General features: G+C 41.4%; 1 protein-coding gene across 1 annotated transcript in view; it reads left to right on the top strand.

The window, feature by feature from the left end:
* The window catches only part of TTN (titin), a 332,848-nt gene that overhangs the window by 296,943 nt on the left and 10,550 nt on the right, over positions 1-25,355 (top strand). The window contains exons 283-309 of the mRNA XM_060177642.1: positions 1,052-1,339; positions 1,449-1,748; positions 2,614-2,916; positions 3,015-3,320; positions 3,434-5,200; positions 5,875-6,168; positions 7,196-7,483; positions 7,899-8,198; positions 8,459-10,525; positions 10,629-10,931; positions 11,643-11,948; positions 12,052-12,342; positions 12,435-12,731; positions 12,864-13,169; positions 14,826-15,131; positions 16,066-16,347; positions 16,818-17,411; positions 17,533-17,820; positions 17,931-18,230; positions 18,595-18,897; positions 19,801-20,103; positions 20,206-20,790; positions 20,918-21,223; positions 21,724-22,023; positions 22,681-23,256; positions 24,047-24,352; positions 24,743-25,336. Of these exons, the coding sequence (XP_060033625.1) occupies positions 1,052-1,339; positions 1,449-1,748; positions 2,614-2,916; positions 3,015-3,320; positions 3,434-5,200; positions 5,875-6,168; positions 7,196-7,483; positions 7,899-8,198; positions 8,459-10,525; positions 10,629-10,931; positions 11,643-11,948; positions 12,052-12,342; positions 12,435-12,731; positions 12,864-13,169; positions 14,826-15,131; positions 16,066-16,347; positions 16,818-17,411; positions 17,533-17,820; positions 17,931-18,230; positions 18,595-18,897; positions 19,801-20,103; positions 20,206-20,790; positions 20,918-21,223; positions 21,724-22,023; positions 22,681-23,256; positions 24,047-24,352; positions 24,743-25,336 (12,459 nt within the window). The remainder of the gene's footprint in view (positions 1-1,051; positions 1,340-1,448; positions 1,749-2,613; positions 2,917-3,014; positions 3,321-3,433; positions 5,201-5,874; positions 6,169-7,195; positions 7,484-7,898; positions 8,199-8,458; positions 10,526-10,628; positions 10,932-11,642; positions 11,949-12,051; positions 12,343-12,434; positions 12,732-12,863; positions 13,170-14,825; positions 15,132-16,065; positions 16,348-16,817; positions 17,412-17,532; positions 17,821-17,930; positions 18,231-18,594; positions 18,898-19,800; positions 20,104-20,205; positions 20,791-20,917; positions 21,224-21,723; positions 22,024-22,680; positions 23,257-24,046; positions 24,353-24,742; positions 25,337-25,355) is intronic.

Consider the following 25,355-nt stretch of genomic DNA (forward strand, 5'->3'; position numbering starts at 1 on the left):
AATTAGAAGCAGCAGTGAGTGCCTAGTGAAAATGGATGTAGGTGAATAACTAGCGAAGGTATTAGTCACAGTATCCACAGCAGCTAACATTTTCCTTGAATTTTTTGCCCTTAGTTTTAACAGCTCCAAGGTTACTTATTTTGCAGAAGAGAAAGTAAAGGTTATAGTGCTTACATGACTTCCCCAGTATCAAGTGGTGAGTTAGTGATGAGTGGGGAATTCAAGGAGACTCCAAAACTCTCTATATATTGCTGTCCAAAGTGCACAAACTTGACCATTCTAGAAATTAAGTATCACATTCAACTCAAAGAGTAGTTTGAAACTTAAAAATTCTTGAGAATTAGATACCCTGTGACTCATTTTCTAAAAGTTTCCACTTACAAGAAGGAATTACTTTACCACCTAGGAAAAATAAGCAGAAGTGAGCCACTTGGATCCAGAAGCTGATAATCTGGGGTTCTTTATGACCCAGGCTTTTTGGAGACTTAGTCAATCTAAATCAGTGTTTGTGAGACAATAAAGTCGGTCAAAGTTAGTTCTGTTTCTCCAAATTTCACTGTTTTTTGCCAGGAGATCAGACTAGTGAAGTGTATATTTTTGTGAGTAGAAAGTTCAGACTTGAAGAATAAGATATGAATTGCCAGTTATTGAAATCAATGAAGTTAGAAGAGAAAATGAAAAGAATAAGGAGTGCTAGAAAAAGAGGAAAGAGCACCTAGAATGAAGCAAGACATATAGTACAGGGTCTTCAGCCGTGTCCTCACCACTGTATTTCCATTGCATCACAAAAGTAGGACAACTAATAGATTTCAAGTTACACTTAAAGAGTTAACTCCCTGTGCAGTTGGTGCAATGTCATTGGAATGCATAGTCTGCTCAGAATCCTTCTTCTCCATCTGAGTTATAAGAGTGTCTTGAATAATTTAAGGGCTTAAAATAACAACATTATGATATATATGTATAATACATAAAATAGAACCAGACCCAAAGATCTTATTTGAAACTATGGATATATTTTTCCTCTTTGACCTTTTATTTGTTTTTGTCCCAGGTGGGCCTGTGATTGATTTGCCTCTAGAATATACAGAGGTTGTAAAATACAGAGCTGGCACATCTGTGAAACTCAGAGCAGGTATCTCTGGCAAACCTGCACCTACAATCGAATGGTATAAAGACGATAAAGAGTTACAAACCAATGCACTGCTATGTGTTGAAAATACCACTGACCTTGCATCGATACTTATCAAAGATGCAAATCGTCTGAATAGTGGAAGCTATGAATTAAAACTAAGAAATGCCATGGGGTCAGCTTCAGCCACCATCAGAGTACAGATCCTTGGTAAGTGCTGAACACTGGCCAGTGTCATGTTTTCAGTTTAGTTGTTTGTTTTAATTTTTAATTTTACATTTAAACTGTACTAACATATTGTTTCTACTCTTATTAACAGACAAACCAGGACCTCCAGGTGGACCTATTGAATTCAGAACTGTCACTGCTGAAAAGATCACTCTTCTCTGGAGGCCTCCAGCAGATGATGGTGGTGCAAAAATCACTCACTACATCGTGGAAAAACGGGAGACCAGCCGTGTTGTTTGGTCTATGGTGTCTGAGAATTTGGAAGAGTGCATCATTTCAACTACCAAACTTATCAAAGGAAATGAATACATCTTCCGCGTTCGGGCTGTGAACAAATACGGAATTGGTGATCCTCTGGAATCTGATCCAGTTGTTGCAAAGAATGCATTTGGTGAGAGATGGTTTCAATAGAAAATTGAAATAAAACACTTGAGAGTTTTAAGAATAAACATAAGTGGGAGGCCAGGTGGTGGCTCACCTGGTTAAGAGCACATATGACCAAGTACAAGGTCCCAGGTTCGAACCCCTACTCCCCACCTGCAGTGGGGTCCATTTCACAAGCAGTGAAGCAGGTCTATAGGTGTCTCTCTTCCCCTTTTTCTATCTCCCCCTCCTCTCTCAATTTCTCTCTGTCCTGTCTAATAAAAATTAGAAAATAAAAAGGGAAAACTGGCCACCAGGAGCGGTGGATTTGCAGTACTAGCACTGAGCCCCAGCAATAACCTTGGTGGCAATAAAAATAATAACAATAATAATAGGGAGTCGGGTGGTAGCACAGCGGGTTAAGCGCAGGTGGTGCAAAGCGCAAGGGCCGGTGCAAGGATCCCGGTTCAAGCCCCCGGCTCCCCACCTGCAGGGGAGTCACTTCACAAGCGGTCAAGCAGGTCTGCAGGTGTCTATCTTTCTCTCTTCATTTCTCTCTGTCCTATCCAACAACAACATCAATAATAACAACAATAATAACTGCAACAATAAAACAACAAGGGCAACAAAAGGGAATAAAAAATAATAGTAATAATAAATAAATAAGTAAATAAACATAGGCTATTCAGCTAGCTTGTGAATATGTCTTCTTAGGATGATTTTTAATTTCTTTATATCGCATCTTCTCTCACCATCATCTGTTCATTGGGTGGAAAGTTTAGTAGCCAATATTAATTTTTGTCATATAATATTATTGAAGATTAAAAGGTAGAATTTATCAATATTATTACTATTATTTCTTTGAACTGATGTTCCTTGTCCTTTCTAAATAGTTACACCTGGGCCACCAAGCACACCAGAGGTGACAAAGATGACCAAGAATTCAATGACTGTTGTCTGGAACAGGCCAGTTACAGATGGTGGTAATGAAATCAGTGGCTATTTTCTTGAAAAACGAGACAAGAAGAGTCTAGGGTGGTTTAAAGTACAAAAGGAGACGATCCGAGATACCCGACATAAAGTGACAAGTCTCACAGAAAATAGTGACTACCAATACAGAGTTAGTGCTGTCAATGCTGCTGGACAGGGTCCATTCTCTGAACCATCTGACTTCTACAGAGCTGCTGATCCTATTGGTAAGTGCTCATGAATGCAGCATATCACCTTCATCTTCTTTCATGTCGATAAAGTACAAGTGGCTAGGTACTCACTGCATTATAAATGACCATTGCAGATCCTCCAGGCCCACCAGCTAAAATAAGAATCACAGATTCAACTAAATCATCCATCACTCTTGGGTGGAGTAAACCTGTCTATGATGGAGGCAGTGATGTTACTGGATACGTTGTTGAGATGAGACAAGGAGAAGAAGAAGAATGGACTGTTGTCTCTACCAAAGGAGAGGTCAGAACTACCGAATATGTGGTATCTAACTTGAAGCCTGGAGTCAACTATTATTTCCGGGTCTCTGCTGTGAACTGTGCTGGCCAAGGGGAACCTATAGAAATGACTGAACCTGCTCAAGCTAAAGACATACTTGGTATGTATCTAGGGAGAATAGTTGTGTCTTCCTATCTTTATTCTAGTAGATCTAGGAAGTCACTCATTTTCTTGCTTTCTGTTTCATTGTGTGTGTCCATTTGATGTCTGCAGAGGAACCAGAAATCGACCTAGATGTGGCTTTGAGAACCTCTGTTATTGCTAAAGCTGGTGAAGATGTACAAGTGTTGATTCCCTTCAAAGGTAGACCTCCACCCACTGTCACATGGAGAAAAGATGAGAAGAATCTTGGCAGTGATACAAGATACAACATTCAAAACACAGATTCATCTTCACTACTCGTTATTCCTCAAGTTACTCGCAATGACACAGGAAAATATATTCTCACAATCGAAAATGGAGTTGGTCAGCCCAAGTCTTCAACTGTGAGTGTTAAAGTACTTGATACACCAGCTGCCTGCCAGAAACTACAGGTCAAACATGTTTCTCGAGGTACAGTCACTTTGCTCTGGGACCCTCCTCTCATTGATGGAGGATCACCTATAATTAATTATGTCGTTGAAAAGAGAGATGCCACGAAAAGAACATGGTCTGCTGTGTCACACAAGTGCTCCAGTACATCCTTTAAGATAACAGATTTGTCAGAAAAGATTCCATTCTTCTTCAGAGTCCTTGCCGAAAATGAGATTGGAGTTGGGGAGCCCTGTGAAACTACAGAGCCAGTGAAGGCTGCAGAAGTGCCAGCTCCAATACGTGACCTCTTGATGAAAGATTCAACCAAGACATCTGTTACCCTACACTGGACCAAGCCTGACTTTGATGGTGGTAGTGTCATCACAGAGTATGTTGTGGAAAGGAAAGCTAAAGGTGAACAGACATGGTCACATGCTGGTATCAGTAAAACATGTGAAATCGAAGTTGGCCAACTTAAGGAGCAGTCAGTCCTGGAATTCAGAGTGTTTGCCAAAAATGAGAAAGGTTTTAGCGATGCTGTCACTATTGGACCAGTCACAGTGAAGGAGCTTGTAATAACACCTGAAGTTGACCTGTCAGAAATTCCCGGGGCACAAGTCACTGTGAGAATTGGGCATAATGTGCACCTTGAATTACCTTATAAAGGAAAACCCAAACCAGCTATAAGTTGGCTGAAAGATGGGCTGCCATTAAAAGAAAGCGAAAATGTCCGTTTCAGTAAAACTGAGAACAAAATTATTTTGAGTATCAAGAATGCCAAGAAGGAGCACGGAGGGAAGTACACTGTGATTCTTGATAATGCAGTCTGCAGAAACTCATTTCCCATTACGGTCATCACACTTGGCCCACCATCAAAGCCTAAAGGACCCATCCGATTTGATGAAATCAAGGCTGACAGTGTCATCATGTCATGGGATGTGCCTGAAGATGATGGAGGAGGAGAAATTGCTTGTTACAGCATTGAGAAACGAGAAGCTTCACAAACTAACTGGAAGATGGTGTGTTCAAGTGTTTCTAGGACAACTTTCAAAGTTCCTAACCTGGTCAAAGATGCTGAATACCAGTTTAGGGTTAGAGCAGAAAACAGATATGGAGTAAGCCAGCCACTTGTCTCAAACATTATTGTGGCCAAACACCAGTTCAGAATTCCTGGCCCACCAGGAAAGCCAGTTACATACAACGTGACTTCTGATGGTATGTCATTAACATGGGATGCTCCCGTCTATGATGGGGGCTCAGAAGTTACTGGATTCCATGTTGAAAAGAAAGAAAGAAACAGCATCCTCTGGCAGAGAGTTAATACATCACCAATATCTGGAAGAGAGTACAGAGCTACTGGACTTATAGAAGGTCTGGATTACCAATTCCGTGTATTTGCTGAAAATTCTGCTGGCCTAAGCTCACCTAGTGACCCAAGCAAATATACCTTAGCTGTCTCCCCAGTAGGTAAGTGACCTGAATATTTTGCAAATGTATCCAATTTAGAAACCTACCATGTTAATAGCAAACACAACTTTTCTTCCACTTACTGCTTTCTCACATATAGTCTTGTCAAATAAAACAAAAGGAATGATTTTTTTATTTTTTATTGGTTTAATTATGATCGACAGGTCCATTGGATAAGAAGGGTACAATTCCACACAGTTCCCACCACCAGAGTTTCACATCCCATCCCCTCCATTGGAGACTTTTCTATTCTTTACCCCTCTCGGTGTATGGACCCAGGATCATTATGGGGTGCAGAAGGTGGAAGGCCTGGCATCTGTAATTGCTTCTCCGCTAGACATAGGCATTGGGAGGTCGAGCTATACAAAGGGAATGTTTTTTTAAAAAAAATCAGTCTAGCAAAGTGATTTAACGTTCTTCAATCCTGAGGTACTGGGCATGGTAACACGCCTTTGAAGAGATGTAAGATGGTACTCCTATTACATGTACATTGTTGCAGACCAACATTACCTTGATTTTAAAAATAAGTAAAGCAAGCCTATCAAATTTTTTAAAAATGGATATGCATGGCTAAAATGAATTTAGGGGGCTTCTTCATTTTATTTTTTTTCCACTGATGATCAAGTGTTGATTGCAGAAATAATGATAGTTTGTCTTCCATACAATTTTTTTAGACCCACCAGGCACTCCTGACTACATTGATATTACCCGAGAAACCATCACATTGAAATGGAACCCACCTTTGCGTGATGGAGGCTGCAAGATTGTGGCCTACAGCATTGAGAAACGGCAAGGGAACGATCGGTGGGTCAGATGCAACTTCACTGATGTCAGTGAATGTCAGTACACAGTTACAGGACTGAGTCCTGGGGACCGATATGAATTCAGAATAATCGCAAGAAATGCTGTTGGGACGATCAGCCCACCCTCACAGTCTTCAGGCATCATCATGACAAGAGATGAAAATAGTAAGCATTTATGACTGATTTTCCATGTCATTGGGAACATTTACATTTTTAAAAAATACATTTAGCTTTAGGTCTATAAAATGAGAACAGAAACATTTTGTACATGTTGTCTGAGACTGCTAAGTAGATTAATTAGAATTTTTAATAAAGATTTAGTTAGTCATTTTTAATGAGAGAGACAGAGAAAAAGAGAGATCAGAGCCCTACTGTGGTCTGTCTTACAGTTGTGCCAGGGACTGAACCTGGAATCTTGGAGCCTCATACATACTAGTATTGTGCCCTGACATGTTGAACTATTTCAGATCTATTATTAGGTTTTTCTAGCTTTCAGATTAAGAGAAGAAAAAAATGTAATTGCTTTCAATTCTTTTTACATCTCCTATTTCACCCCATCCCAATATAAATAGCATGCAAGTGGGAGTGAGTTCATAACTTTGTGACTTAGTCATTTATAATTTTAAAATGATATTTGTTTTGTTTGTTTACCCCAGAGCACCATTCAGCTCTGCTTTGGCTATTGGCGGTAATGGGAATCAAACTTGGGACCTTTAGCATGCAAGCTCTTTGTGCTACAACAGAGATATTTCCTTGGCTATAGTCAAACTTTGAAAAGCTTTCAAGAATTACTTTCTTTCTGTCTTTATTGAAGTCATTAAAAATATAACCTACACTCAACAGCACAGTCATCCCTGTGATTTAGCTCAGTGACTGGCCACTTCCTGGAATATGTATGACTGTGCAACAAAATTAAAATGTAAATGATTTGGAAATATTTTTGTTTCTTTTCTGTAAACAGCAATGCAAGATTAATAACATGACAGACATTACAAAAGAGATGATCAAATAGGATGTAAATGTTTAACCCATGGTCTAAATGCTCAGTTATCAACATTACTTTCAGAGTAGGTTTCAGTAGCACTATATAAGCATTACCTTTTCGATTTTTGATATAATACTAATAAAAGATATGTTTACTTGTATCTTTATGAAGCCAAACTAATCCATGTTATTTCTGTTTCTTTTGTAGTTCCACCAACAGTAGAGTTTGGCCCTGAATACTTTGATGGTCTCATTATTAAGTCTGGAGAGAGCCTTAGAATTAAAGCTTTAGTTCAAGGAAGACCAGTACCTCGAGTAACTTGGTTCAGAGACGGAGTAGAAATTGAGAAGAGAATGAACGTGGAAATAACTGATGTCTTGGGGTCCACAAGCCTTTTTGTTAGAGATGCTACTCGAGACCATCGTGGTGTATATACTGTGGAAGCCAAAAATGTATCTGGCTTCGCAAAAGCAGAAATTACAGTGAAAGTACAAGGTATTTAAAAATAATTTCTGTTTGTTTTGTTTTGCTTTGCTTTTTACTAGAGCATTGCTCAGCTCTGGCTTATGGTGGTGCTGGGGACTAAAACTTGGACACCAGAGCCTTAGGCATGGAAGTCTCTATGCAAAACTGTTAATGCTGTCTCCCCAGCCCCAGAATAGCTTTCTAATTATACAACTATAGGACTTGTTTAAGAAACTAGTCTAATTGCATTTGAGTGGATAAGTCCTGAAGCATGATGGTGGAAAAGGATTTAAGTTGGGGGTGTGAGAGTGTTTTGCACACACCTTTCATAGGAAGATATTCTGAAGGAGGTTTACCCATGTATCAACTACTGTACTATTAGCCGCTAATCCCCCAATAAAATGACAAAGAAAAAAATATCAACTTTGGAAATGTTTTCTTATAGATACACCAGGAATACCAGTTGGGCCAATAAGATTCACCAGTATTTCTGGCGAGAAGATGACCCTGTGGTGGGACGCTCCACTCAATGATGGCTGTGCTCCCATAACTCACTACATCATTGAAAAACGGGAAACCAGCAGACTTGCCTGGGCACTAATTGAAGATAAATGTGAAGCCCACAGCTATACTGCCATTAAACTAATCACTGGCAATGAGTACCAGTTCCGGGTTTCTGCAGTTAACAAATTTGGTGTTGGCAGGCCACTTGAATCTGACCCAGTAGTTGCTCAAATACAGTACAGTAAGTGTTTTTATTTCACTTTAATTGTTTACCAAAGTACCCACTCAGTCCTGACTATTGGTGATGCCCAGGCTCGAACCTGGGACCTCACACGCGAGTTTCATATCTTACTGCTATATTCTCTCCTTGACCCCATTGTTCATTATGTACTGTCATAAAATCAACTCCCATGCAGACATGTCCAATTAGCCAGCCTCTCCCCCACTTCTCCCTCTCTCTCTCTCTCTCTCACTCACTCTGACTCTCTCTCCACCTTACAGCTACTCCTGATGCTCCTGGCACTCCAGAACCTAGTAATATAACAGGCAACAGTATCACCCTGACATGGGCAAGACCGGAATCAGATGGGGGCAATGAGATAAAACATTATATCCTTGAAAGGAGAGAAAAGAAAAGCACACGATGGGTGAAAGTGACCAGCAAACATGCAATCTCAGAGACAAGATTCAAAGTCACTGGCCTGACAGAAGGCAATGAGTATGAATTCCATGTCATGGCAGAAAACGCTGCAGGAATAGGACCTGCAAGTGGCACCTCAAGACTAATCAAATGCAGAGAGCCTGTCAGCCCACCAAGTGCTCCCACAGTGGTCAGAGTGACAGACACTTCAAAAACAACTGTGAGCTTAGATTGGTCCAAGCCAGTATTTGATGGTGGCATGGAAATAATCGGGTATTTCATTGAGATGTGCAAAGCTGACCTAGGAGACTGGCACAAGGTGAATACAGAGGCTTGTGTGAAAACAAGATACACAGTCACTGATCTCCAAGCCGGTGAAGAATACAAATTCCGTGTTAGTGCAATCAACGGTGCTGGGAAAGGTGATAGCTGTGAAGTGACTGGTGTAATTAAAGCGGTTGACCGTTTATCAGCTCCTGAGTTAGACATTGATGCAAATTTCAAGCAGACACATATTGTTAGAGCTGGGGCCAGTATTCGTCTCTTCATTGCCTACCAGGGTAGACCAACTCCGACAGCTGTGTGGAGCAAACCAGACTCTAATCTTAGCATCCGGGCTGCTATACACACAACAGACTCTTTCAGCACCCTCACTGTAGAAAACTGCAACCGAAACGATGCCGGAAAATACACCCTCACCGTGGAAAACAACAGTGGTAGTAAGTCAGTCACGTTCACTGTAAAGGTGCTGGACTCTCCAGGCCCACCTGGCCCAATTACCTTTAAGGATGTGACCCGAGGCTCTGTTACACTGATGTGGGATGCCCCTCTTCTTGATGGTGGTGCCCGAATCCATCACTATGTGGTAGAGAAACGGGAGGCAAGTCGCCGTAGCTGGCAAGTTGTCAGTGAAAAATGCACGCGTCAGATCCTCAAAGTCAGCGACCTCACAGAAGGTGTCCCTTACTATTTCCGTGTTTCTGCAGAAAATGAGTATGGTGTTGGCGAACCCTGTGAAATGCCAGAACCCATGTTAGCCACAGAACAGCCTGCTCCACCTAGGAGGCTTGATATTGTTGACACAAGCAAATCCACTGCAGTCTTAGCTTGGCTGAAGCCTGACCATGATGGAGGTAGCCGGATCACAGGCTACCTTCTTGAGATGAGGCAAAAGGGATCTGACTTCTGGGTTGAAGCTGGTCACACCAAACAACTGACTTTCACAGTAGAGCAGCTTGTGGAGAACACTGAGTATGAATTCCGTGTGAAAGCCAAGAACGACACTGGTTACAGTGAACCAAGGGAAGCCTTCTCTTCTGTCATCATCAAAGAGCCTCAAATTGAGCCCACTGCTGATCTCACTGGAATTACCAATCAACTTATAACTTGCAAAGCAGGGAGCACCTTTACCATTGACGTGCCAATCAGTGGTCGTCCACCCCCCAAAGTAACTTGGAAACTCGAAGAAATGAGACTGAAAGAAACAGATCGAGTCAGTATCACAACAACAAAAGACAGAACTACCCTGACTGTAAAGGATAGTATGAGAGGTGACTCTGGAAGATACTTCTTGACTCTGGAGAACACAGCGGGTGTTAAAACATTTACCATTACAGTTGTGGTCATTGGAAGGCCAGGTCCCGTCACTGGCCCCATTGAGGTCTCATCTGTCTCAGCAGAATCATGTGTCCTGACATGGGCTGAACCTAAAGATGACGGTGGCACAGAAATCACTAATTACATAGTTGAAAAGCGTGAGTCAGGTACAACAGCTTGGCAGCTCATCAATTCCAGTGTCAAGCGCACTCAGATCAAAGTCACTCATCTCACGAAATACATGGAATACTCTTTCCGAGTCAGTTCAGAGAACAGATTTGGTGTCAGCAAGCCTCTAGAATCAGCACCAATAATTGCTGAGCATCCATTTGGTAAGAAAAATAAAGATTGTGTTTCAAAGTTTCTATAGAGAAGTATTTCCTCCTCCTAAATTTTAGATAATTGTATTCATACCAGATAACTTTATGTTTCTAGTTCCTCCAAGTGCTCCAACCAGACCAGAAGTCTACTTTGTGTCTGCCAACGCCATGTCAATCCGCTGGGAAGAACCTTACCATGATGGCGGCAGTAAAATCGTTGGCTACTGGGTTGAGAAGAAAGAACGCAACACTATCCTTTGGGTGAAAGAAAATAAAGTGCCGTGCTTAGAGTGCAACTACAAAGTGACTGGGTTGGTAGAAGGACTGGAATATCAGTTCAGAACATATGCACTTAATGCTGCAGGAGTCAGCAAAGCCAGTGAAGCTTCAAGACCGATCATGGCTCAAAACCCAGTCGGTATGTATCCAAAGTCTATTAATACTGCTGCTGTTGCTCCTGCTAATAGAATTCTGAGCTGTATTTTTCATATTATAATATGTCCGGTTCTAAACTCATAGCATTTCTTTGGATTTAAATTCCTTTTTATTTTCAACTGGCTCTTTTTTTATTATCTGTGTTCCTTTCTTTCTTTTTCTATTGCCACCGAAGTTATCACCGGGGTTCTGTGCCTGCATGATGAAGCCACTTCCCTCATCCACCCCTTTTTTTTTTCAGAGGAGAGAGAGAATTTTAGAGGGGAGAGGAAGATTGATACAACACCTGCAGTGCGTGCTTCACCTCTCATGAAGCTTTCCCTGCTGCGTCAAACCTATCGGGAACAGGATTTGACCCTGGTTCTTGCACATGGTGACATGTGCACCACCAGCAAGCTTCCTGGATTTAAATTCTTATAGGTGTTTTCAGATGGAATAGTGGTGCACCTAGTAAAGTGCACACATCACCTTTTGCAAGGATCTAGGTTCAAACCCCCTTTTCCCACCTGTGGTGCATGGAGGGGAGGGAACTTCCGAAGCAGTGAAATAGTTGCAGGTGTCTCTCTGTTTCTCTCCCTCTAACTCCCATTTTCTCTGTCTCTATACAAAAGACACAAAATGAATAAATCTTTTTTTTTAAAAAAAAAGTTTTTATACAAGGCTGTGTTTTTCACCTTATGCTTGTATCCTTTAGATGCTCCAGGAAGACCAGAGGTGACAGATGTCACCAGATCAACAGTGTCGCTGGTTTGGGCCGCTCCAGTGCATGATGGAGGCAGCAAGATTGTGGGTTACATCATAGAGCGTAAGCCAGTCAGTGAAGTCGGAGATGGCCGCTGGCTGAAGTGCAATTACACCATTGTCTCAGAAAACGTCTTCACTGTGACGGCTCTCAGTGAAGGAGATACTTATGAATTCCGCATATTGGCCAAAAACGCAGCAGGTGTAATTAGCAAAGGATCAGAATCTACAGGCCCAGTGACTTGCCGAGATGAATATGGTAAGAAACAGTTGAAATTCTCCTTGTAGATTATCACAGTTAATGTGAAAATGAACTGTCTTTGTGCACATAAACATATTCACATCTGTTTTGTTTGTGACAGCTCCCCCCAAAGCTGAACTGGACGCTAGATTACAGGGTGATCTAGTTACCATCAGAGCAGGCTCGGATCTTGTTCTTGATGCTTCAGTTGGTGGAAAACCTGAACCCAAAATTATCTGGACCAAAGGAGACAAGGAACTAGATCTCTGTGAAAAAGTCTCTCTGCAGTACACCGGCAAAAGAGCAACTGCTGTGATCAAGTTCTGTGACCGCAGTGACAGTGGAAAGTACACCTTAACAGTGAAAAATGCCAGTGGGACCAAGGCCGTATCTGTCATGGTGAAAGTTCTTGGTAAGCAAGTCAAATGTTGTGTTATCTGTGTAGCAGTGTCACGTGAGTAGAAAGAATGGTCTTTGTCATTGCTTGTCATTAACATGTTTCAGATTCCCCGGGCCCATGTGGAAAACTCACTGTCAGCAGAGTAACAGAGGAAAAGTGTACTTTATCCTGGAGCTTTCCTCAGGAAGATGGAGGAGCAGAAATAACTCACTACATTGTGGAAAGACGTGAGACCAGCAGGCTCCACTGGGTGATTGTGGAAAGCGAATGTCCCACCCTGTCTTATGTAGTTACCAGACTCATCAAAAACAACGAGTATATATTCCGAGTTCGAGCAGTAAACAAATACGGCCCTGGTGTGCCTGTTGAAACAGAACCTATTGTAGCAAGAAATGCATTCAGTGAGTATTAACATCTTTTGGCAACTTGGTTATTGAAATGTGATGGGATGGAGGAGTGGGAGCGAGGCGAGGTGTCCTGTCAGTGCTGGCTTTGTACAATTCTTCGTCTTCTTTTCATAAAATTATCAACAGCTATTCCATCACAACCTGGAATCCCTGAAGAAGTTGGGGCTGGCAAAGAACATATCATCATTCAGTGGGCCGAGCCTGAGTCCGACGGAGGCAATGAGATCAGCAACTACCTGGTAGACAAACGGGAGAAGAAGAGCTGGCGCTGGACACGTGTCAACAAAGACCATGTGGTGTATGACACCAGGCTGAAGGTGTCGAACCTGATGGAAGGCTGTGATTACCAGTTCCGGGTGACTGCAGTGAACGCTGCTGGTAACAGCGAGCCCAGTGAAGCTTCCAACTTTATCTCATGCAGAGAACCATCATGTGAGTCCCAAGAAACACACGTAGATGAAAAGCCTACACATTTTCAACCATTTTCTAACACGATGCTTTCAAGAGCTTACAGAATTTATTAGTAGTCTAGAAAAGTACATGCTTGTTGGAGATATCTTAGGTACAGACTAAGAAAGAAAGTATTTAAGGGGCTGGGTGATGGCGCACCTGGTTACGTGCATGTGCTACCAGGAGCAAGGACCCAGGTTTCAAGCCCCTTGTCCCCATCTTCAGGAAGGAAGCTTTATGAGTGGTGAAACAGTGCTGCAGGTCTCTCTCTCTCTCTCTCTCTCTTCCTCTCCCTCTCTCCCTCTCTCTCTCTCTGTCCTTCTCTACCCCCCCTTCCCTCTCAGTTTCTCTCTGTCCTATCAAATTAAAAAAATAAAATATTTAAAGAGAATATTTAAATACTTGTATCACTAATATAGCAATTACATTGCAGAAAATTATTACATTATTTTCCAATCTAAGGAAGAAAAAATATATAGTATTACTATAAGAGGGACACATTTTATCTCCCTAAGAATGGAGAAAAATGCATATAGTAATAAGTACTGGAAAGAGAAAAGACTTTCTTTTAAGAAGAGGCTTAACCACATAAATTTTCTAGTATTTTATTTCTAAAATGTATTTATTGATTCACTTTTTTAACCAGAACACTGGCTTATGGTGGTGCCCAAGATTGAACCTGGTATCTTCAAGCCTCAGGCATGAAAGTTTGTTACTTAAAATGCTGTCCCCCTATCCCTAATGGATTTATTTTTATAAGACAGTGAGAGAGAGAGACTGGAGCACCACTCAGCTCTGGCATATAAAATTGTCAGAGATCAAAACTGGGACTTTGGACATGCAAATCCTGTGCTGTACTCAAATTTCTAGTAGTGTAGTATCTAATGAAATAATCATCATGCAAACTTCAAAAATAAGTGGCAGTAGGCTGGCCAGCAATGCTCCCGGTTAAGCACATACATTACCATGTGTGAGGACCTGGGTCCAAGCTCCCACTCCCCACCTACAGGAGAAAGCCTCCGCACAAGTGATGGAGCAAGTCTGCAGGTGTCTCTCTTTTTCTCTCCATATCTGTCTCCCCCTCCGCTCCCAATTTCTGTCTGTCTTATGAAAGAAAGAGAGAAAGGGAGAAAGGAAGGAAGGGAAGAAGGAAGGAATGGGGGGTGGGGTGGAGAATGGCTCTTGGAGCAGTGGATTCATTGTGCAAGCATTGAGCCCCAGTGATAAACCTGGTGGTAATAAAAAGAAATTTATTAACTAAACAAGTAAACAAATGGCAAACTTTATACAGAGTTTGAACCTAACAACTAAAAAGAATAAACTGCAAGACCTGAATAGAAAAAGTTGAAGAAGGGAGCCGGGCGGTAGTATAGCAGGTTAAGCACACATGGCGCAAAGCACACGGACAGGCATAAGGATTCCGGTTCGAGCCCCCAGCTCCCCACCTGCAGGGGGGTTGCTTCATGAGTGGTGAAGCAGGTCTGCAGGTGTCTCTCTTTCTCTCCCCTTCTTTGTCTTCCCCTCCTCTCTCAATTTCTTTCTGTCCTATTCAACAACAATGACACCAATAACAACAATAATAACAAGCTCAGAGTTTCATTACTTGTATATCTCTTCCCTTTTTTCTAAATTCCACAGATACCCCTGGACCACCTTCTGCTCCAAGAGTTGTGGACACCACTAAGCGCAGCATAAGTTTGGCATGGACCAAGCCTATGTATGATGGTGGCACAGACATCGTGGGATATGTTCTTGAAATGCAAGAGAAAGACACTGACCAGTGGTACCGAGTGCATACCAATGCCACAATAAGAAATACCGAATTCACTGTGACCGACCTTAAAATGGGTCAGAAATACTCCTTCAGAGTTGCTGCTGTGAATGTGAAGGGTATGAGTGAATACAGTGAATCAACTGCTGAAATTGAGCCTGTGGAAAGACTAGGTATTTATAATATAAGCTCTTCTTTTGTGTGCAGTGGTTGCATTCTTTTGATGTAGTTATTTTTTATCATTTTTATGGGGGGCGTTAACGATTTACAGTGCAGTCACTGACACATGGGTACAATTTCTCATTTCATGTGAAAGTTCTCTGCAGAACTCTCTCACCCACAACCTCAGTTCTTCTACAGCATCGTGCACCAGGATGCCGAGGTTTACTTCAGCCCTTTGCACAGAGTCCCTCTCTTTGCTGCAGTATACCATGCTCAGTCCAAATTCCACTTTGCACAGAGTCCCTCTCTTTGCTGCAGTATACCATGCTCAGTCCAAATTCCACTTTACACAGAGTCCCTCTCTTTGCTGCAGTATACCATGCTCAGTCCAAATTCCACTTTGCACAGAGTCCCTCTCTTTGCTGCAGTATACCATGCTCAGTCCAAATTCCACTTTGCACAGAGTCCCTCTCTTTGCTGCAGTACACCATGCCCAGTCCAAATTCCACTTTGTGTTCTCCATCCCTGTCCCTGTTTATGAAATCTACTGATAAGTGAGATTATTCAGTTTTTGTTCTTCTCTTTTTGGCTTATCTCACTTACCATAATGTCTTCAAATTCCATCCAAGATGGCACAAGAGATGACTTTTCCTTTTCTTTTTTCTTTTTTATTTATAAAAAGGAAACATTGACAAAACCATAGGATAAGAGGGGTACAGATCTCTTTACCTTTGGGTAAATCCTCAGGAGAGAATGCTGTGTCAGTGTTCTTAGAAGTCTCCAGGCATTTTTCCACAAAGATTAGACCGATTCACACTCCCATTAACAGTGCATAAGTCTCCAGTTTTCCCCACATTCTCTCTAACATTTGTAACATAATCTCTTAAGTGAATTGCTGTCTCACCACATTGGTTCATGAATTAAGTTTTGACATTTACTTCCCAGAAATACCAGATCTTGAGCTTGCAGATGACCTAAAGAAGACTGTGACCATCAGAGCTGGAGCCTCTCTGCGCTTGATGGTATCTGTATCTGGAAGACCACCTCCTGTCATCACATGGAGCAAGAAGGGCATTGACCTTGCAAGCCGGGCAATTATTGACACCACCGAGAGCTACTCTTTACTTATTGTGGATAAAGTTAACCGGTATGATGCTGGAAAATACACCATTGAAGCTGAAAATCAATCTGGCAAGAAGTCAGCAACAGTCCTTGTTAAAGTATATGGTAAGTATCTATCTTAAAAATGGACTATGCTGGGAGTCAGGCGGTAGTGCAGCAGGTTAAGCGCATGTTGTGCCAAGCTCAAGGACCGGTGTAAAGATCCCGGTTTGAGCCCCTGGCTTCCCACCTGCAGGGGAGTCACTTCACAGGTGGCGAAGAAGGTCTGCAGGTGTCTGTCTTTCTCTCTCCTCTCTGTCTTCCCCTCCTCTCTCCATTTCACTCTGTCCTATCCAACAATGATGACATTAATAACTATAACAATAAAAAACAACAAGGGCAACAAAAGGGAACATAAATAAATAAATATATTTTTTAAATGGACTATGCTATAAGCAAATTCTCTAAAATATGTACAGCTTAATCTATGATGGATCATACCGCTGGATAAGAGCTCTATTAAACATATTTTCCTGCAAAAATACATACTGTCAACAAATCATATGATTAAATATGGAAACTTCACTCTTTTTTAGATACTCCTGGTCCCTGTCCTTCAGTGAAAGTGAAGGAAGTCTCGAGAGATTCTGTGACCATTACTTGGGAAATTCCCACAATTGATGGCGGAGCCCCAGTCAACAATTACATTGTTGAGAAGCGTGAAGCAGCCATGAGAGCATTCAAAACAATAACCACCAAATGCAGCAAGACACTGTACAGAATTTCCGGACTGGTAGAAGGAACCATGTACTATTTCAGAGTGCTTCCAGAAAATATTTATGGCATTGGAGAACCGTGTGAAACATCTGATGCAGTTCTGGTCTCAGAAGTACCTTTGGTCCCTACGAAGCTAGAGGTGATCGATGTCACCAAGTCCACCGTTACCCTTGCCTGGGAGAAGCCACTCTATGATGGTGGTACCCGGCTTACTGGCTATGTTCTTGAGGCCTGCAAAGCTGGCACAGAGAGATGGATGAAGGTTGTCACCTTAAAGCCCACAGTCCTAGAACATACTGTTATTTCCTTAAATGAAGGCGAACAGTATTCATTTAGAGTAAGGGCGCAAAATGAGAAAGGTGTGTCAGAGCCAAGGGAAATTGTCACACCTGTGACTGTACGCGACCTCAGAGGTATGTACCACATAGCCAAAATAGAACAATAACTGTTAAGTAAGACTTTAAACAATTGAGACTTCAGGGAATTTTGTTATTATTAGAAGTAATACATAAGTATCCACTTTCTTTCTCATAGTGTTGCCAGCGATTGATCTTTCCACAATGCCTCAGAAGACCATCCATGTCCCAGCTGGCAAACCAATAGAACTGGTGATACCAATTGCTGGCCGGCCACCTCCTGCTGCTTCCTGGTTCTTTGCTGGGTCTAAACTAAGAGAATCAGAACGTGTCACAGTTGAAACTCATACTAAAGTTACTAAATTAACCATCCGAGAGACCACTATCAGAGACACTGGAGAATATACACTTGAATTGAAAAATGTAACTGGAACTACTTCAGAGACCATTAAAGTTATTATTCTTGGTAAGGATGTATAGATACATCAGCCACCAGAAAATTATGGTTGAAGTTTAGTGATTCAATTTTGATTTGAAGTGAGAATTAATTCCCTGGCTTTCACTTTTCTTTCATAGACAAACCCGGTCCACCAACTGGGCCTATCAAAGTTGATGACATTGATGCTACCTCAGTTGTCATTTCCTGGGAACCACCAGAACTGGATGGTGGCGCTCCACTGAGTGGTTATGTGGTAGAACAACGTGATGCTCATCGTCCAGGGTGGCTGCCGGTGTCTGAATCAGTGACGAGACCAACATTTAAGTTTTCCAGACTTATTGAAGGAAATGAATATGTGTTCCGTGTGGCTGCAACAAACCGCTTCGGGATTGGCTCTTACTTGCAATCTGAGGTCATAGAATGTCGCAGCAGTATCAGTAAGTCCTGGGCTCTTCCACTGTTCTCACGACATTTCATTTCTCTTTTTCTATATATGTTTATTTATTCCCTTTTGCTGCTCTTGTTGTTTTATTATTCGTAGTGATGGCACTACGAATCCACTGTTCCCAGTGTGCATTTTTGTTGTTGTTGTTGTTTGTTTTTGTCTTTTTTTTTCTTGTTCCTTCTAATTTTTATTATATAGAACAAACAGAAATTGATAAGAAACAAAAGTACAAAAATCTAAACAGTGGAAAATTGTTTTTTTTTTAAAAAAAAAAAAAAAGCCAAGTCACACATATAGAAATAAATGAGTCTTTATCTTTTACTCATTTTACCGTATTTACCTTCGTCCTGTTGCAGGTATTCCTGGACCTCCAGAAACATTGCAGATATTCGACGTCTCCCGCGATGGTATGACACTTACTTGGTATCCACCAGAAGATGATGGAGGCTCTCAAATAACTGGCTATATTGTGGAACGCAAAGAAGTGAGAGCAGATCGCTGGGTCCGAGTAAATAAAGTAGCAGTGACGATGACTCGGTACCGTTCCACTGGCCTTATTGAAGGCTTAGAATATGAACACCGTGTCACAGCCATTAATGCACGAGGAACTGGAAAGCCGAGTCGTCCTTCCAAGCCCACTGTCGCCATGGATCCAATTGGTACGTGTCTATGTTTTGTATGAGTCAGGTGTATGTACTATCTTGTTACACCCTAGAAGTTTTTGGCAAAAAAAAAAAAAAATTTTTTTTCACATTCATCTCTCAAAGCTATTTCCTCATTTTTGGAATGGGACTTATATGACCTATATATCACAGTTAAAAATATATTTTTTTATTGCCACCAAGGTGATCACTGGAGCCAGGATTATGAATCCACTACACCTGGTGGTCAATTTTCCCTTTTTCCCCCCTGCCTTTCTGTTTTATTTGATAGGATAGAGAGAAATTGAAAGAGGGAGAGAAAGAGAAAGAGGACAGACACCCTCTTGTGAAGTGTCCCCCTGCAGGTGGGGAGTAGGGACTTACAGTCTGGGGCCAAATCCAGGTCCTTGCACACGGTAATGTGTGCCCTTTGCCTGGTGCGTGGCCTCTGCACACTTAAAATTTTAAACCAACCTAACATTTATGAAAGTAGTTTTAAAACTACTGTTACTGAGAAGGGGTAGATAGCATACTGATTATGCAAAGCTTCATGCCTGAGGCTCCGAAGTCCCCGGTTCAATACCCTGTACCACCATAAACCAGACCTGAGCAGTGCTCTGGTTAAAAAAAAAAAAAACTACTGATACCAAGGGGGAGATGAGAGATTATATCCACGTCAACAACTATACAATAAACCATTAACCCCACCCCAATAATTGAGAAAAAGTAAATCAATATAAAATAAAAACTACTGATAAATGTAAGGTAGTGGTGATTTTTATAAATAAGACATTTTTAAAACGGAGGAAAAGTAAGACAATGCCGTTTTTAATAACTCGCTGAAGTTGTTAGAGGATACAGCTGATTTTCAACTCTGTAGAAATCATACGAGTTCTATTGTGTTTTTATTCTTATTCCCAGCTCCTCCAGGAAAGCCACAAAACCCAAGAGTTACTGATACAACAAGGACATCAGTCTCCCTGGCCTGGAGTGTTCCAGAAGATGAAGGAGGATCTAAAGTCACAGGCTACTTGATTGAAATGCAAAAAGTAGATCAACATGAATGGACCAAATGTAACACCACCCCAACCAAGATTCGGGAGTATACCCTCACACACCTACCTCAAGGTGCTGAATACAGATTCCGTGTCCTAGCTTGTAATGCAGGTGGACCTGGGGAGCCTGCTGAGGTCCCAGGAACAGTCAAAGTCACGGAAATGCTTGGTAAGACAGCTGATCATTTATATTCAGCTATAGTTCCCTTATTTCCTCCTCTCCCCACACAGTGGTAACTGCAACACTGCCTTTTTCTCCCCCCCCCCCCAGAATATCCTGATTATGAACTTGATGAAAGATACCAGGAAGGTATCTCTGTAAGACAAGGTGGAGTCATCAGACTTAACATACCAATCAGAGGCAAACCATTCCCAATATGTAAATGGACCAAGGAAGGCCAAGATATCAGCAGGCGTGCCATGATTGCCACATCTGAAACACACACTGAGCTAGTGATCAAAGAAGCAGACCGAGATGATTCTGGCACTTATGACCTAGTTCTGGAAAACAAATGTGGCAAGAAGACTGTTTACATCAAAGTTAAGGTGATAGGAAGCCCCAACTCTCCCGAAGGGCCACTGGAATATGATGACATACAAGCTCGTTCTGTCAGGGTCAGTTGGAGACCCCCTGCTGACGATGGTGGCGCTGATATCTTAGGGTATATCCTTGAGAGGCGAGAAGTACCTAAGGCCGCTTGGTATACTGTTGACTCCAGAGTTAGAGGCACATCTCTAGTAGTCAGAGGCCTTAAAGAAAATGTGGAATATCATTTCCGTGTCTCAGCAGAAAACCAGTTTGGCATAAGCAGACCCTTAAAATCTGAGGAACCAGTCATACCGAAAACACCACTGAGTAAGTGTTCTTTCAACAATAACACGGGAAAACTCTTCCGGTACTCTTGTTTTGAGATGGAAATCATCAGTTTACAAGATTTAGGATTGTCCTCTAACACATGTGTGTTTTCTACTTAAATTCCTAGATCCTCCAGAGCCTCCCAGCAATCCTCCAGAAGTACTCGATGTGACCAAGAGCTCTGTCAGCCTGTCGTGGTCACGGCCCAAAGATGATGGCGGCTCTCGAGTCACAGGCTACTACATTGAACGCAAGGAGACATCAACTGACAAGTGGGTCAGACACAACAAGACCCAGATAACAACCACAATGTACACTGTCACCGGGCTTGTTCCTGATGCCGAATATCAGTTCCGGATCATTGCACAGAATGATGTTGGCTTAAGTGAGACCAGCCCTGCTTCTGAGCCAGTTGTTTGCAAAGATCCATTTGGTAAGAAAAGTGTTTCCAAAGGAGGGGGGGGGGGCTTAAGATCAAAAAGTCAGAAAGCCTTTGGTCTTTTTTCTTTTCTTTTCTTTTCCATAGAATAGTTTATACTATGATTTTATTGTAAACAAATTTTAGAGCAAACTTTATCCCAATCAATATGTACTAAAATTCCCAGTCCTGTTTTTTAGGTTAAAGCATTGGATTTCACATTCTTTTTTTTTCTCTTTTGCTGTGTTAACATTTAATTGCCACTGTATTACACATATTTGTCAAAAGAGAACATATTTTAGCTTTAATCATAGTGTTTTGTTCAAACATTACAGAAAGGGGTCAAAGAATATGGGGTCATCATTTCCTTTTTTTCTTTTTTTGGGGGTGTGTTAATATGTTTTTTTTATAAAAAGGAAACACTGACAAAACCATAGGATAAGAGGGGTACAATTCCACACATTTTATCAGCAGTAAAACTGATTTCCTTTTTCAACTGTTTTAAAATACCTCAGATAAGCCAAGCCAGCCTGGAGAACTGGAAATTCTTTCAATATCCAAAGACAGTGTCACCCTACAGTGGGAGAAACCTGAATGTGATGGTGGCAAAGAAATCCTTGGATACTGGGTTGAATACAGACAGTCTGGAGATAGTGCCTGGAAGAAGAGCAATAAGGACCGCATCAAGGACAGGCAGTTCACAGTAGGGGGACTGCTAGAATCTACCGAATATGAATTCAGAGTTTTTGCTGAGAATGAAACGGGACTTAGTAGGCCTCGAAGAACTGCTATGTCTGTAAAGACTAAGCTAACATGTAAGTCGCCATTAAATCTCTGTATTTGCTTTACAAACTAAGCTGTATGTTAAGGCTAAATCTTCCTCTGCATGAAGTGGATCTTCAGAAGGAGAGAAATCACTCACCATGGCTTATGCAGGCACAGGGCATATATAGTGAATATGTTCTACTGTAAGTCATGCCAAACACATAGCCTCAATAGATGTTGGGCACAGAGAACTGAGCACATTCCTACAGCAATTTATCCCATGATTGCAATGGGTTCTTTTATACTTAGCAAGATTCAAAGACTCAACAAGTATATCTCACTTCAGAGAGCCTAAGGAAGGGCAAAGATGTCACAGATTTATAGAGAAATTCATACATCCCCAAAACCCTATAGATTACTAATACCTCCAAAAAGTAAAGAAAAAAGTCATTCAACATATTAATGTGATGATATGCTAAATCACTATTCCATTCAACCTGAGGAAATTACTAGGAAGAATTTTTAAGAATTAGAATCATGTCATTCTCCTCTCCCTGAAAAAAAAAAAGTTTAAATCATGAATGAATCAGAGTATCCAATAAAGTGCTGGCCAATAGACTAAATTAACTCCTAATGTGCAAGTACAGATTTTCATAGATGACACAGTTAGCAATGATGACTCTAATGTTGACATTCGTATACTTCAGCTGGAGAGGCTCCAGGAGTACGCAAAGAAATGCAAGATGTTACCACTAAATTGGGTGAAGCTGCTCAGCTCTCCTGCCAGATTGTTGGAAGACCTCTTCCTGACATTAAATGGTACCGATTTGGTAAGGAGCTTGTACAGAGCCGGAAGTACAAAATGTCTTCAGATGGGCGCACACATACTCTAACAGTAATGACAGAGGAACAAGAAGATGAAGGCGTTTACACCTGCATAGCTACTAATGAAGTTGGAGAAGTAGAAAGCAGCAGTAAGCTGCTCCTTCAAGCAACACCACAATTCCATCCTGGTTACCCACTGAAGGAGAAATATTATGGAGCTGTGGGTTCAACACTTCGACTTCACGTTATGTACATTGGTCGTCCGATACCTAGCATCACTTGGTTCCATGGCCAGAAACTTTTGCAAAACTCAGAAAACATCACTATTGAAAACACTGAGCACTACACTCATCTCGTCTTGAAGAATGTTCAACATAAGACGCATGCTGGGAAATACAAAGTTCAGCTCAGCAATATTCATGGAACAGTTGATGCCACCCTTGATGTGGAAATACAAGGTACCTTATTTTTTGCCTTTGATTCTTTCTTGGTGCTTTAATAATGATTGACAAGATTGTGGGATAAGAGGGATACAATTCCATACAATTCCCACCCCCAGAGTTCTGTATCCCATCCCCTCCACCGGAAAGTTCTCTATTCTTTATCTCTCTGGGAGTATGAACCAAAAATCTTTATGGGGAGCAGAAGGTGGGAGTTCTGGCTTTTGTAATTGCTTCTCCACTGGACCTGAGTGTTGGCAGATTGATCCGTACCCTCTGCCTCTTTCTACCTTTCCCTAGTGAGGTAGGGCTCTGGAGAGGTGAGATTTTGGGACACACTGCTCAGGGAAGTCAGGTTGGTGTCATGGTAGCATCTGCAACTTGATGGCTGAAAAATCAGTAAAATATAAAGCAGAAAAAAATTTTTAATAATCAGAAACCTAAAGGTAAGATATATAACAGATGAAATTTGGGGTCTTCATGTTAGAACCTAGGAAAGTCTATTTTTAGGGATATATATTCGGGGGGGGGCATGATTTAACTAATTTTTTGCCTGAGCCCAACAGCTAACATGCTGGTGAGCTAAATGTATTGTCTGGAAAATGGTGTCAGGGTTGAGATTAGGACTAGAAAGCTAAATCAGCTCCCAAATATGGGAAAAGTATATAAATACTGCTAACTGTAAAGCCCATTGATCTGACCTAGGGGCCATGTCTTTGCCTTTGGTACTTTTTATTCATAAGGAAAACAAGGTCTTGGGAAACATTCTTTAAAAAAAAAACACTGTAATTGCATTTTCTCCAAACAGATAAGCCAGACAAACCTACAGGACCAATTGTGATTGAAGCTCTGTTGAAGAACTCTGTAGTCATCAGCTGGAAACCACCTGCAGATGATGGAGGGTCCTGGATCACCAACTATGTGGTAGAGAAATGTGAGGCCAAGGAAGGGGCTGAATGGAAGTTGGTGTCTTCAGCCATCTCGGTGACAACCTGCAGAATTGTAAACCTCACAGAAAATGCTGGCTATTATTTCCGGGTCTCCGCTCAGAACACATTTGGCATCAGTGATCCTCTAGAGGTGGCCTCAGTGGTGATCATCAAGAGTCCATTTGGTGAGTTTTTAATCTCTACAATCTTCATATGGAAAAGTTCCATGTTTACATAAAATTCATTTTATGTAAACAATTGACACAATTAGAATTGGAAAGGAAAGAATGAAGATTCAGACTAAGTACAACATCTTTTTACCTCGTTTAAAATAATTTTTGGTTATCTAAATGGGCATCTATATGCGTAGGCTACCCCTTCTCTTAAAAAGATAACTTGAGATTTTTTTTACAAGTTTCTCTACATAAAGTAAACCAACTTCACTTTTTTTTTTCTTGAAAAGCTATTCTTAGTTGAACTTTGTTTCATAAGAGTTTCATTTTATCGGCTTTTAATAAGGCTTCTTGCTTCACCTCATGACTCAAATCCTTTGTATTTTTGCTTGTTTTAAACAGAAAAGCCAAGTGCTCCTGGCAAACCAACTATTACTGCTCTCACAAAAGAATCTTGTGTTGTGGCTTGGAAGCCACCTGCCAGTGATGGAGGTGCAAAGATTAGAAATTACTACCTTGAGAAGCGTGAGAAGAAACAGAATAAATGGATTGCTGTGACAACAGAAGAAATCCGAGAAACCGTCTTTTCAGTGCAAAATCTTATTGAAGGTCTTGAATATGAGTTCCGTGTGAAGTGTGAAAACCTAGGTGGGGAAAGTGAATGGAGTGAAATATCAGAACCTGTCACTCCCAAATCTGATGTCCCAATCCAGGCTCCGCACTTCAAGGAGGAACTGAGAAATCTCAATGTCAGATATCAAAGCAATGCCACTTTAGTCTGCAAAGTGACTGGTCATCCAAAACCAGTTGTGAAATGGTACAGGCAAGGCAAAGAAATTATTGCAGATGGATTAAAGTACAGGGTTCAGGAATTTAAGGGTGGCTACCACCAGCTCATCATTAATAGTGTCACAGATGATGATGCCACAGTCTACCAAGTCAGAGCTACCAACCAAGGGGGATCTGTATCTGGCACTGCCTCCTTGGAAGTGGAAGGTAAGAACAAATCAGTTGA

This window comes from Erinaceus europaeus, chromosome 18 (assembly GCF_950295315.1).
Source record: "Erinaceus europaeus chromosome 18, mEriEur2.1, whole genome shotgun sequence".
Taxonomy (NCBI): Eukaryota; Metazoa; Chordata; class Mammalia; order Eulipotyphla; family Erinaceidae; genus Erinaceus; species Erinaceus europaeus.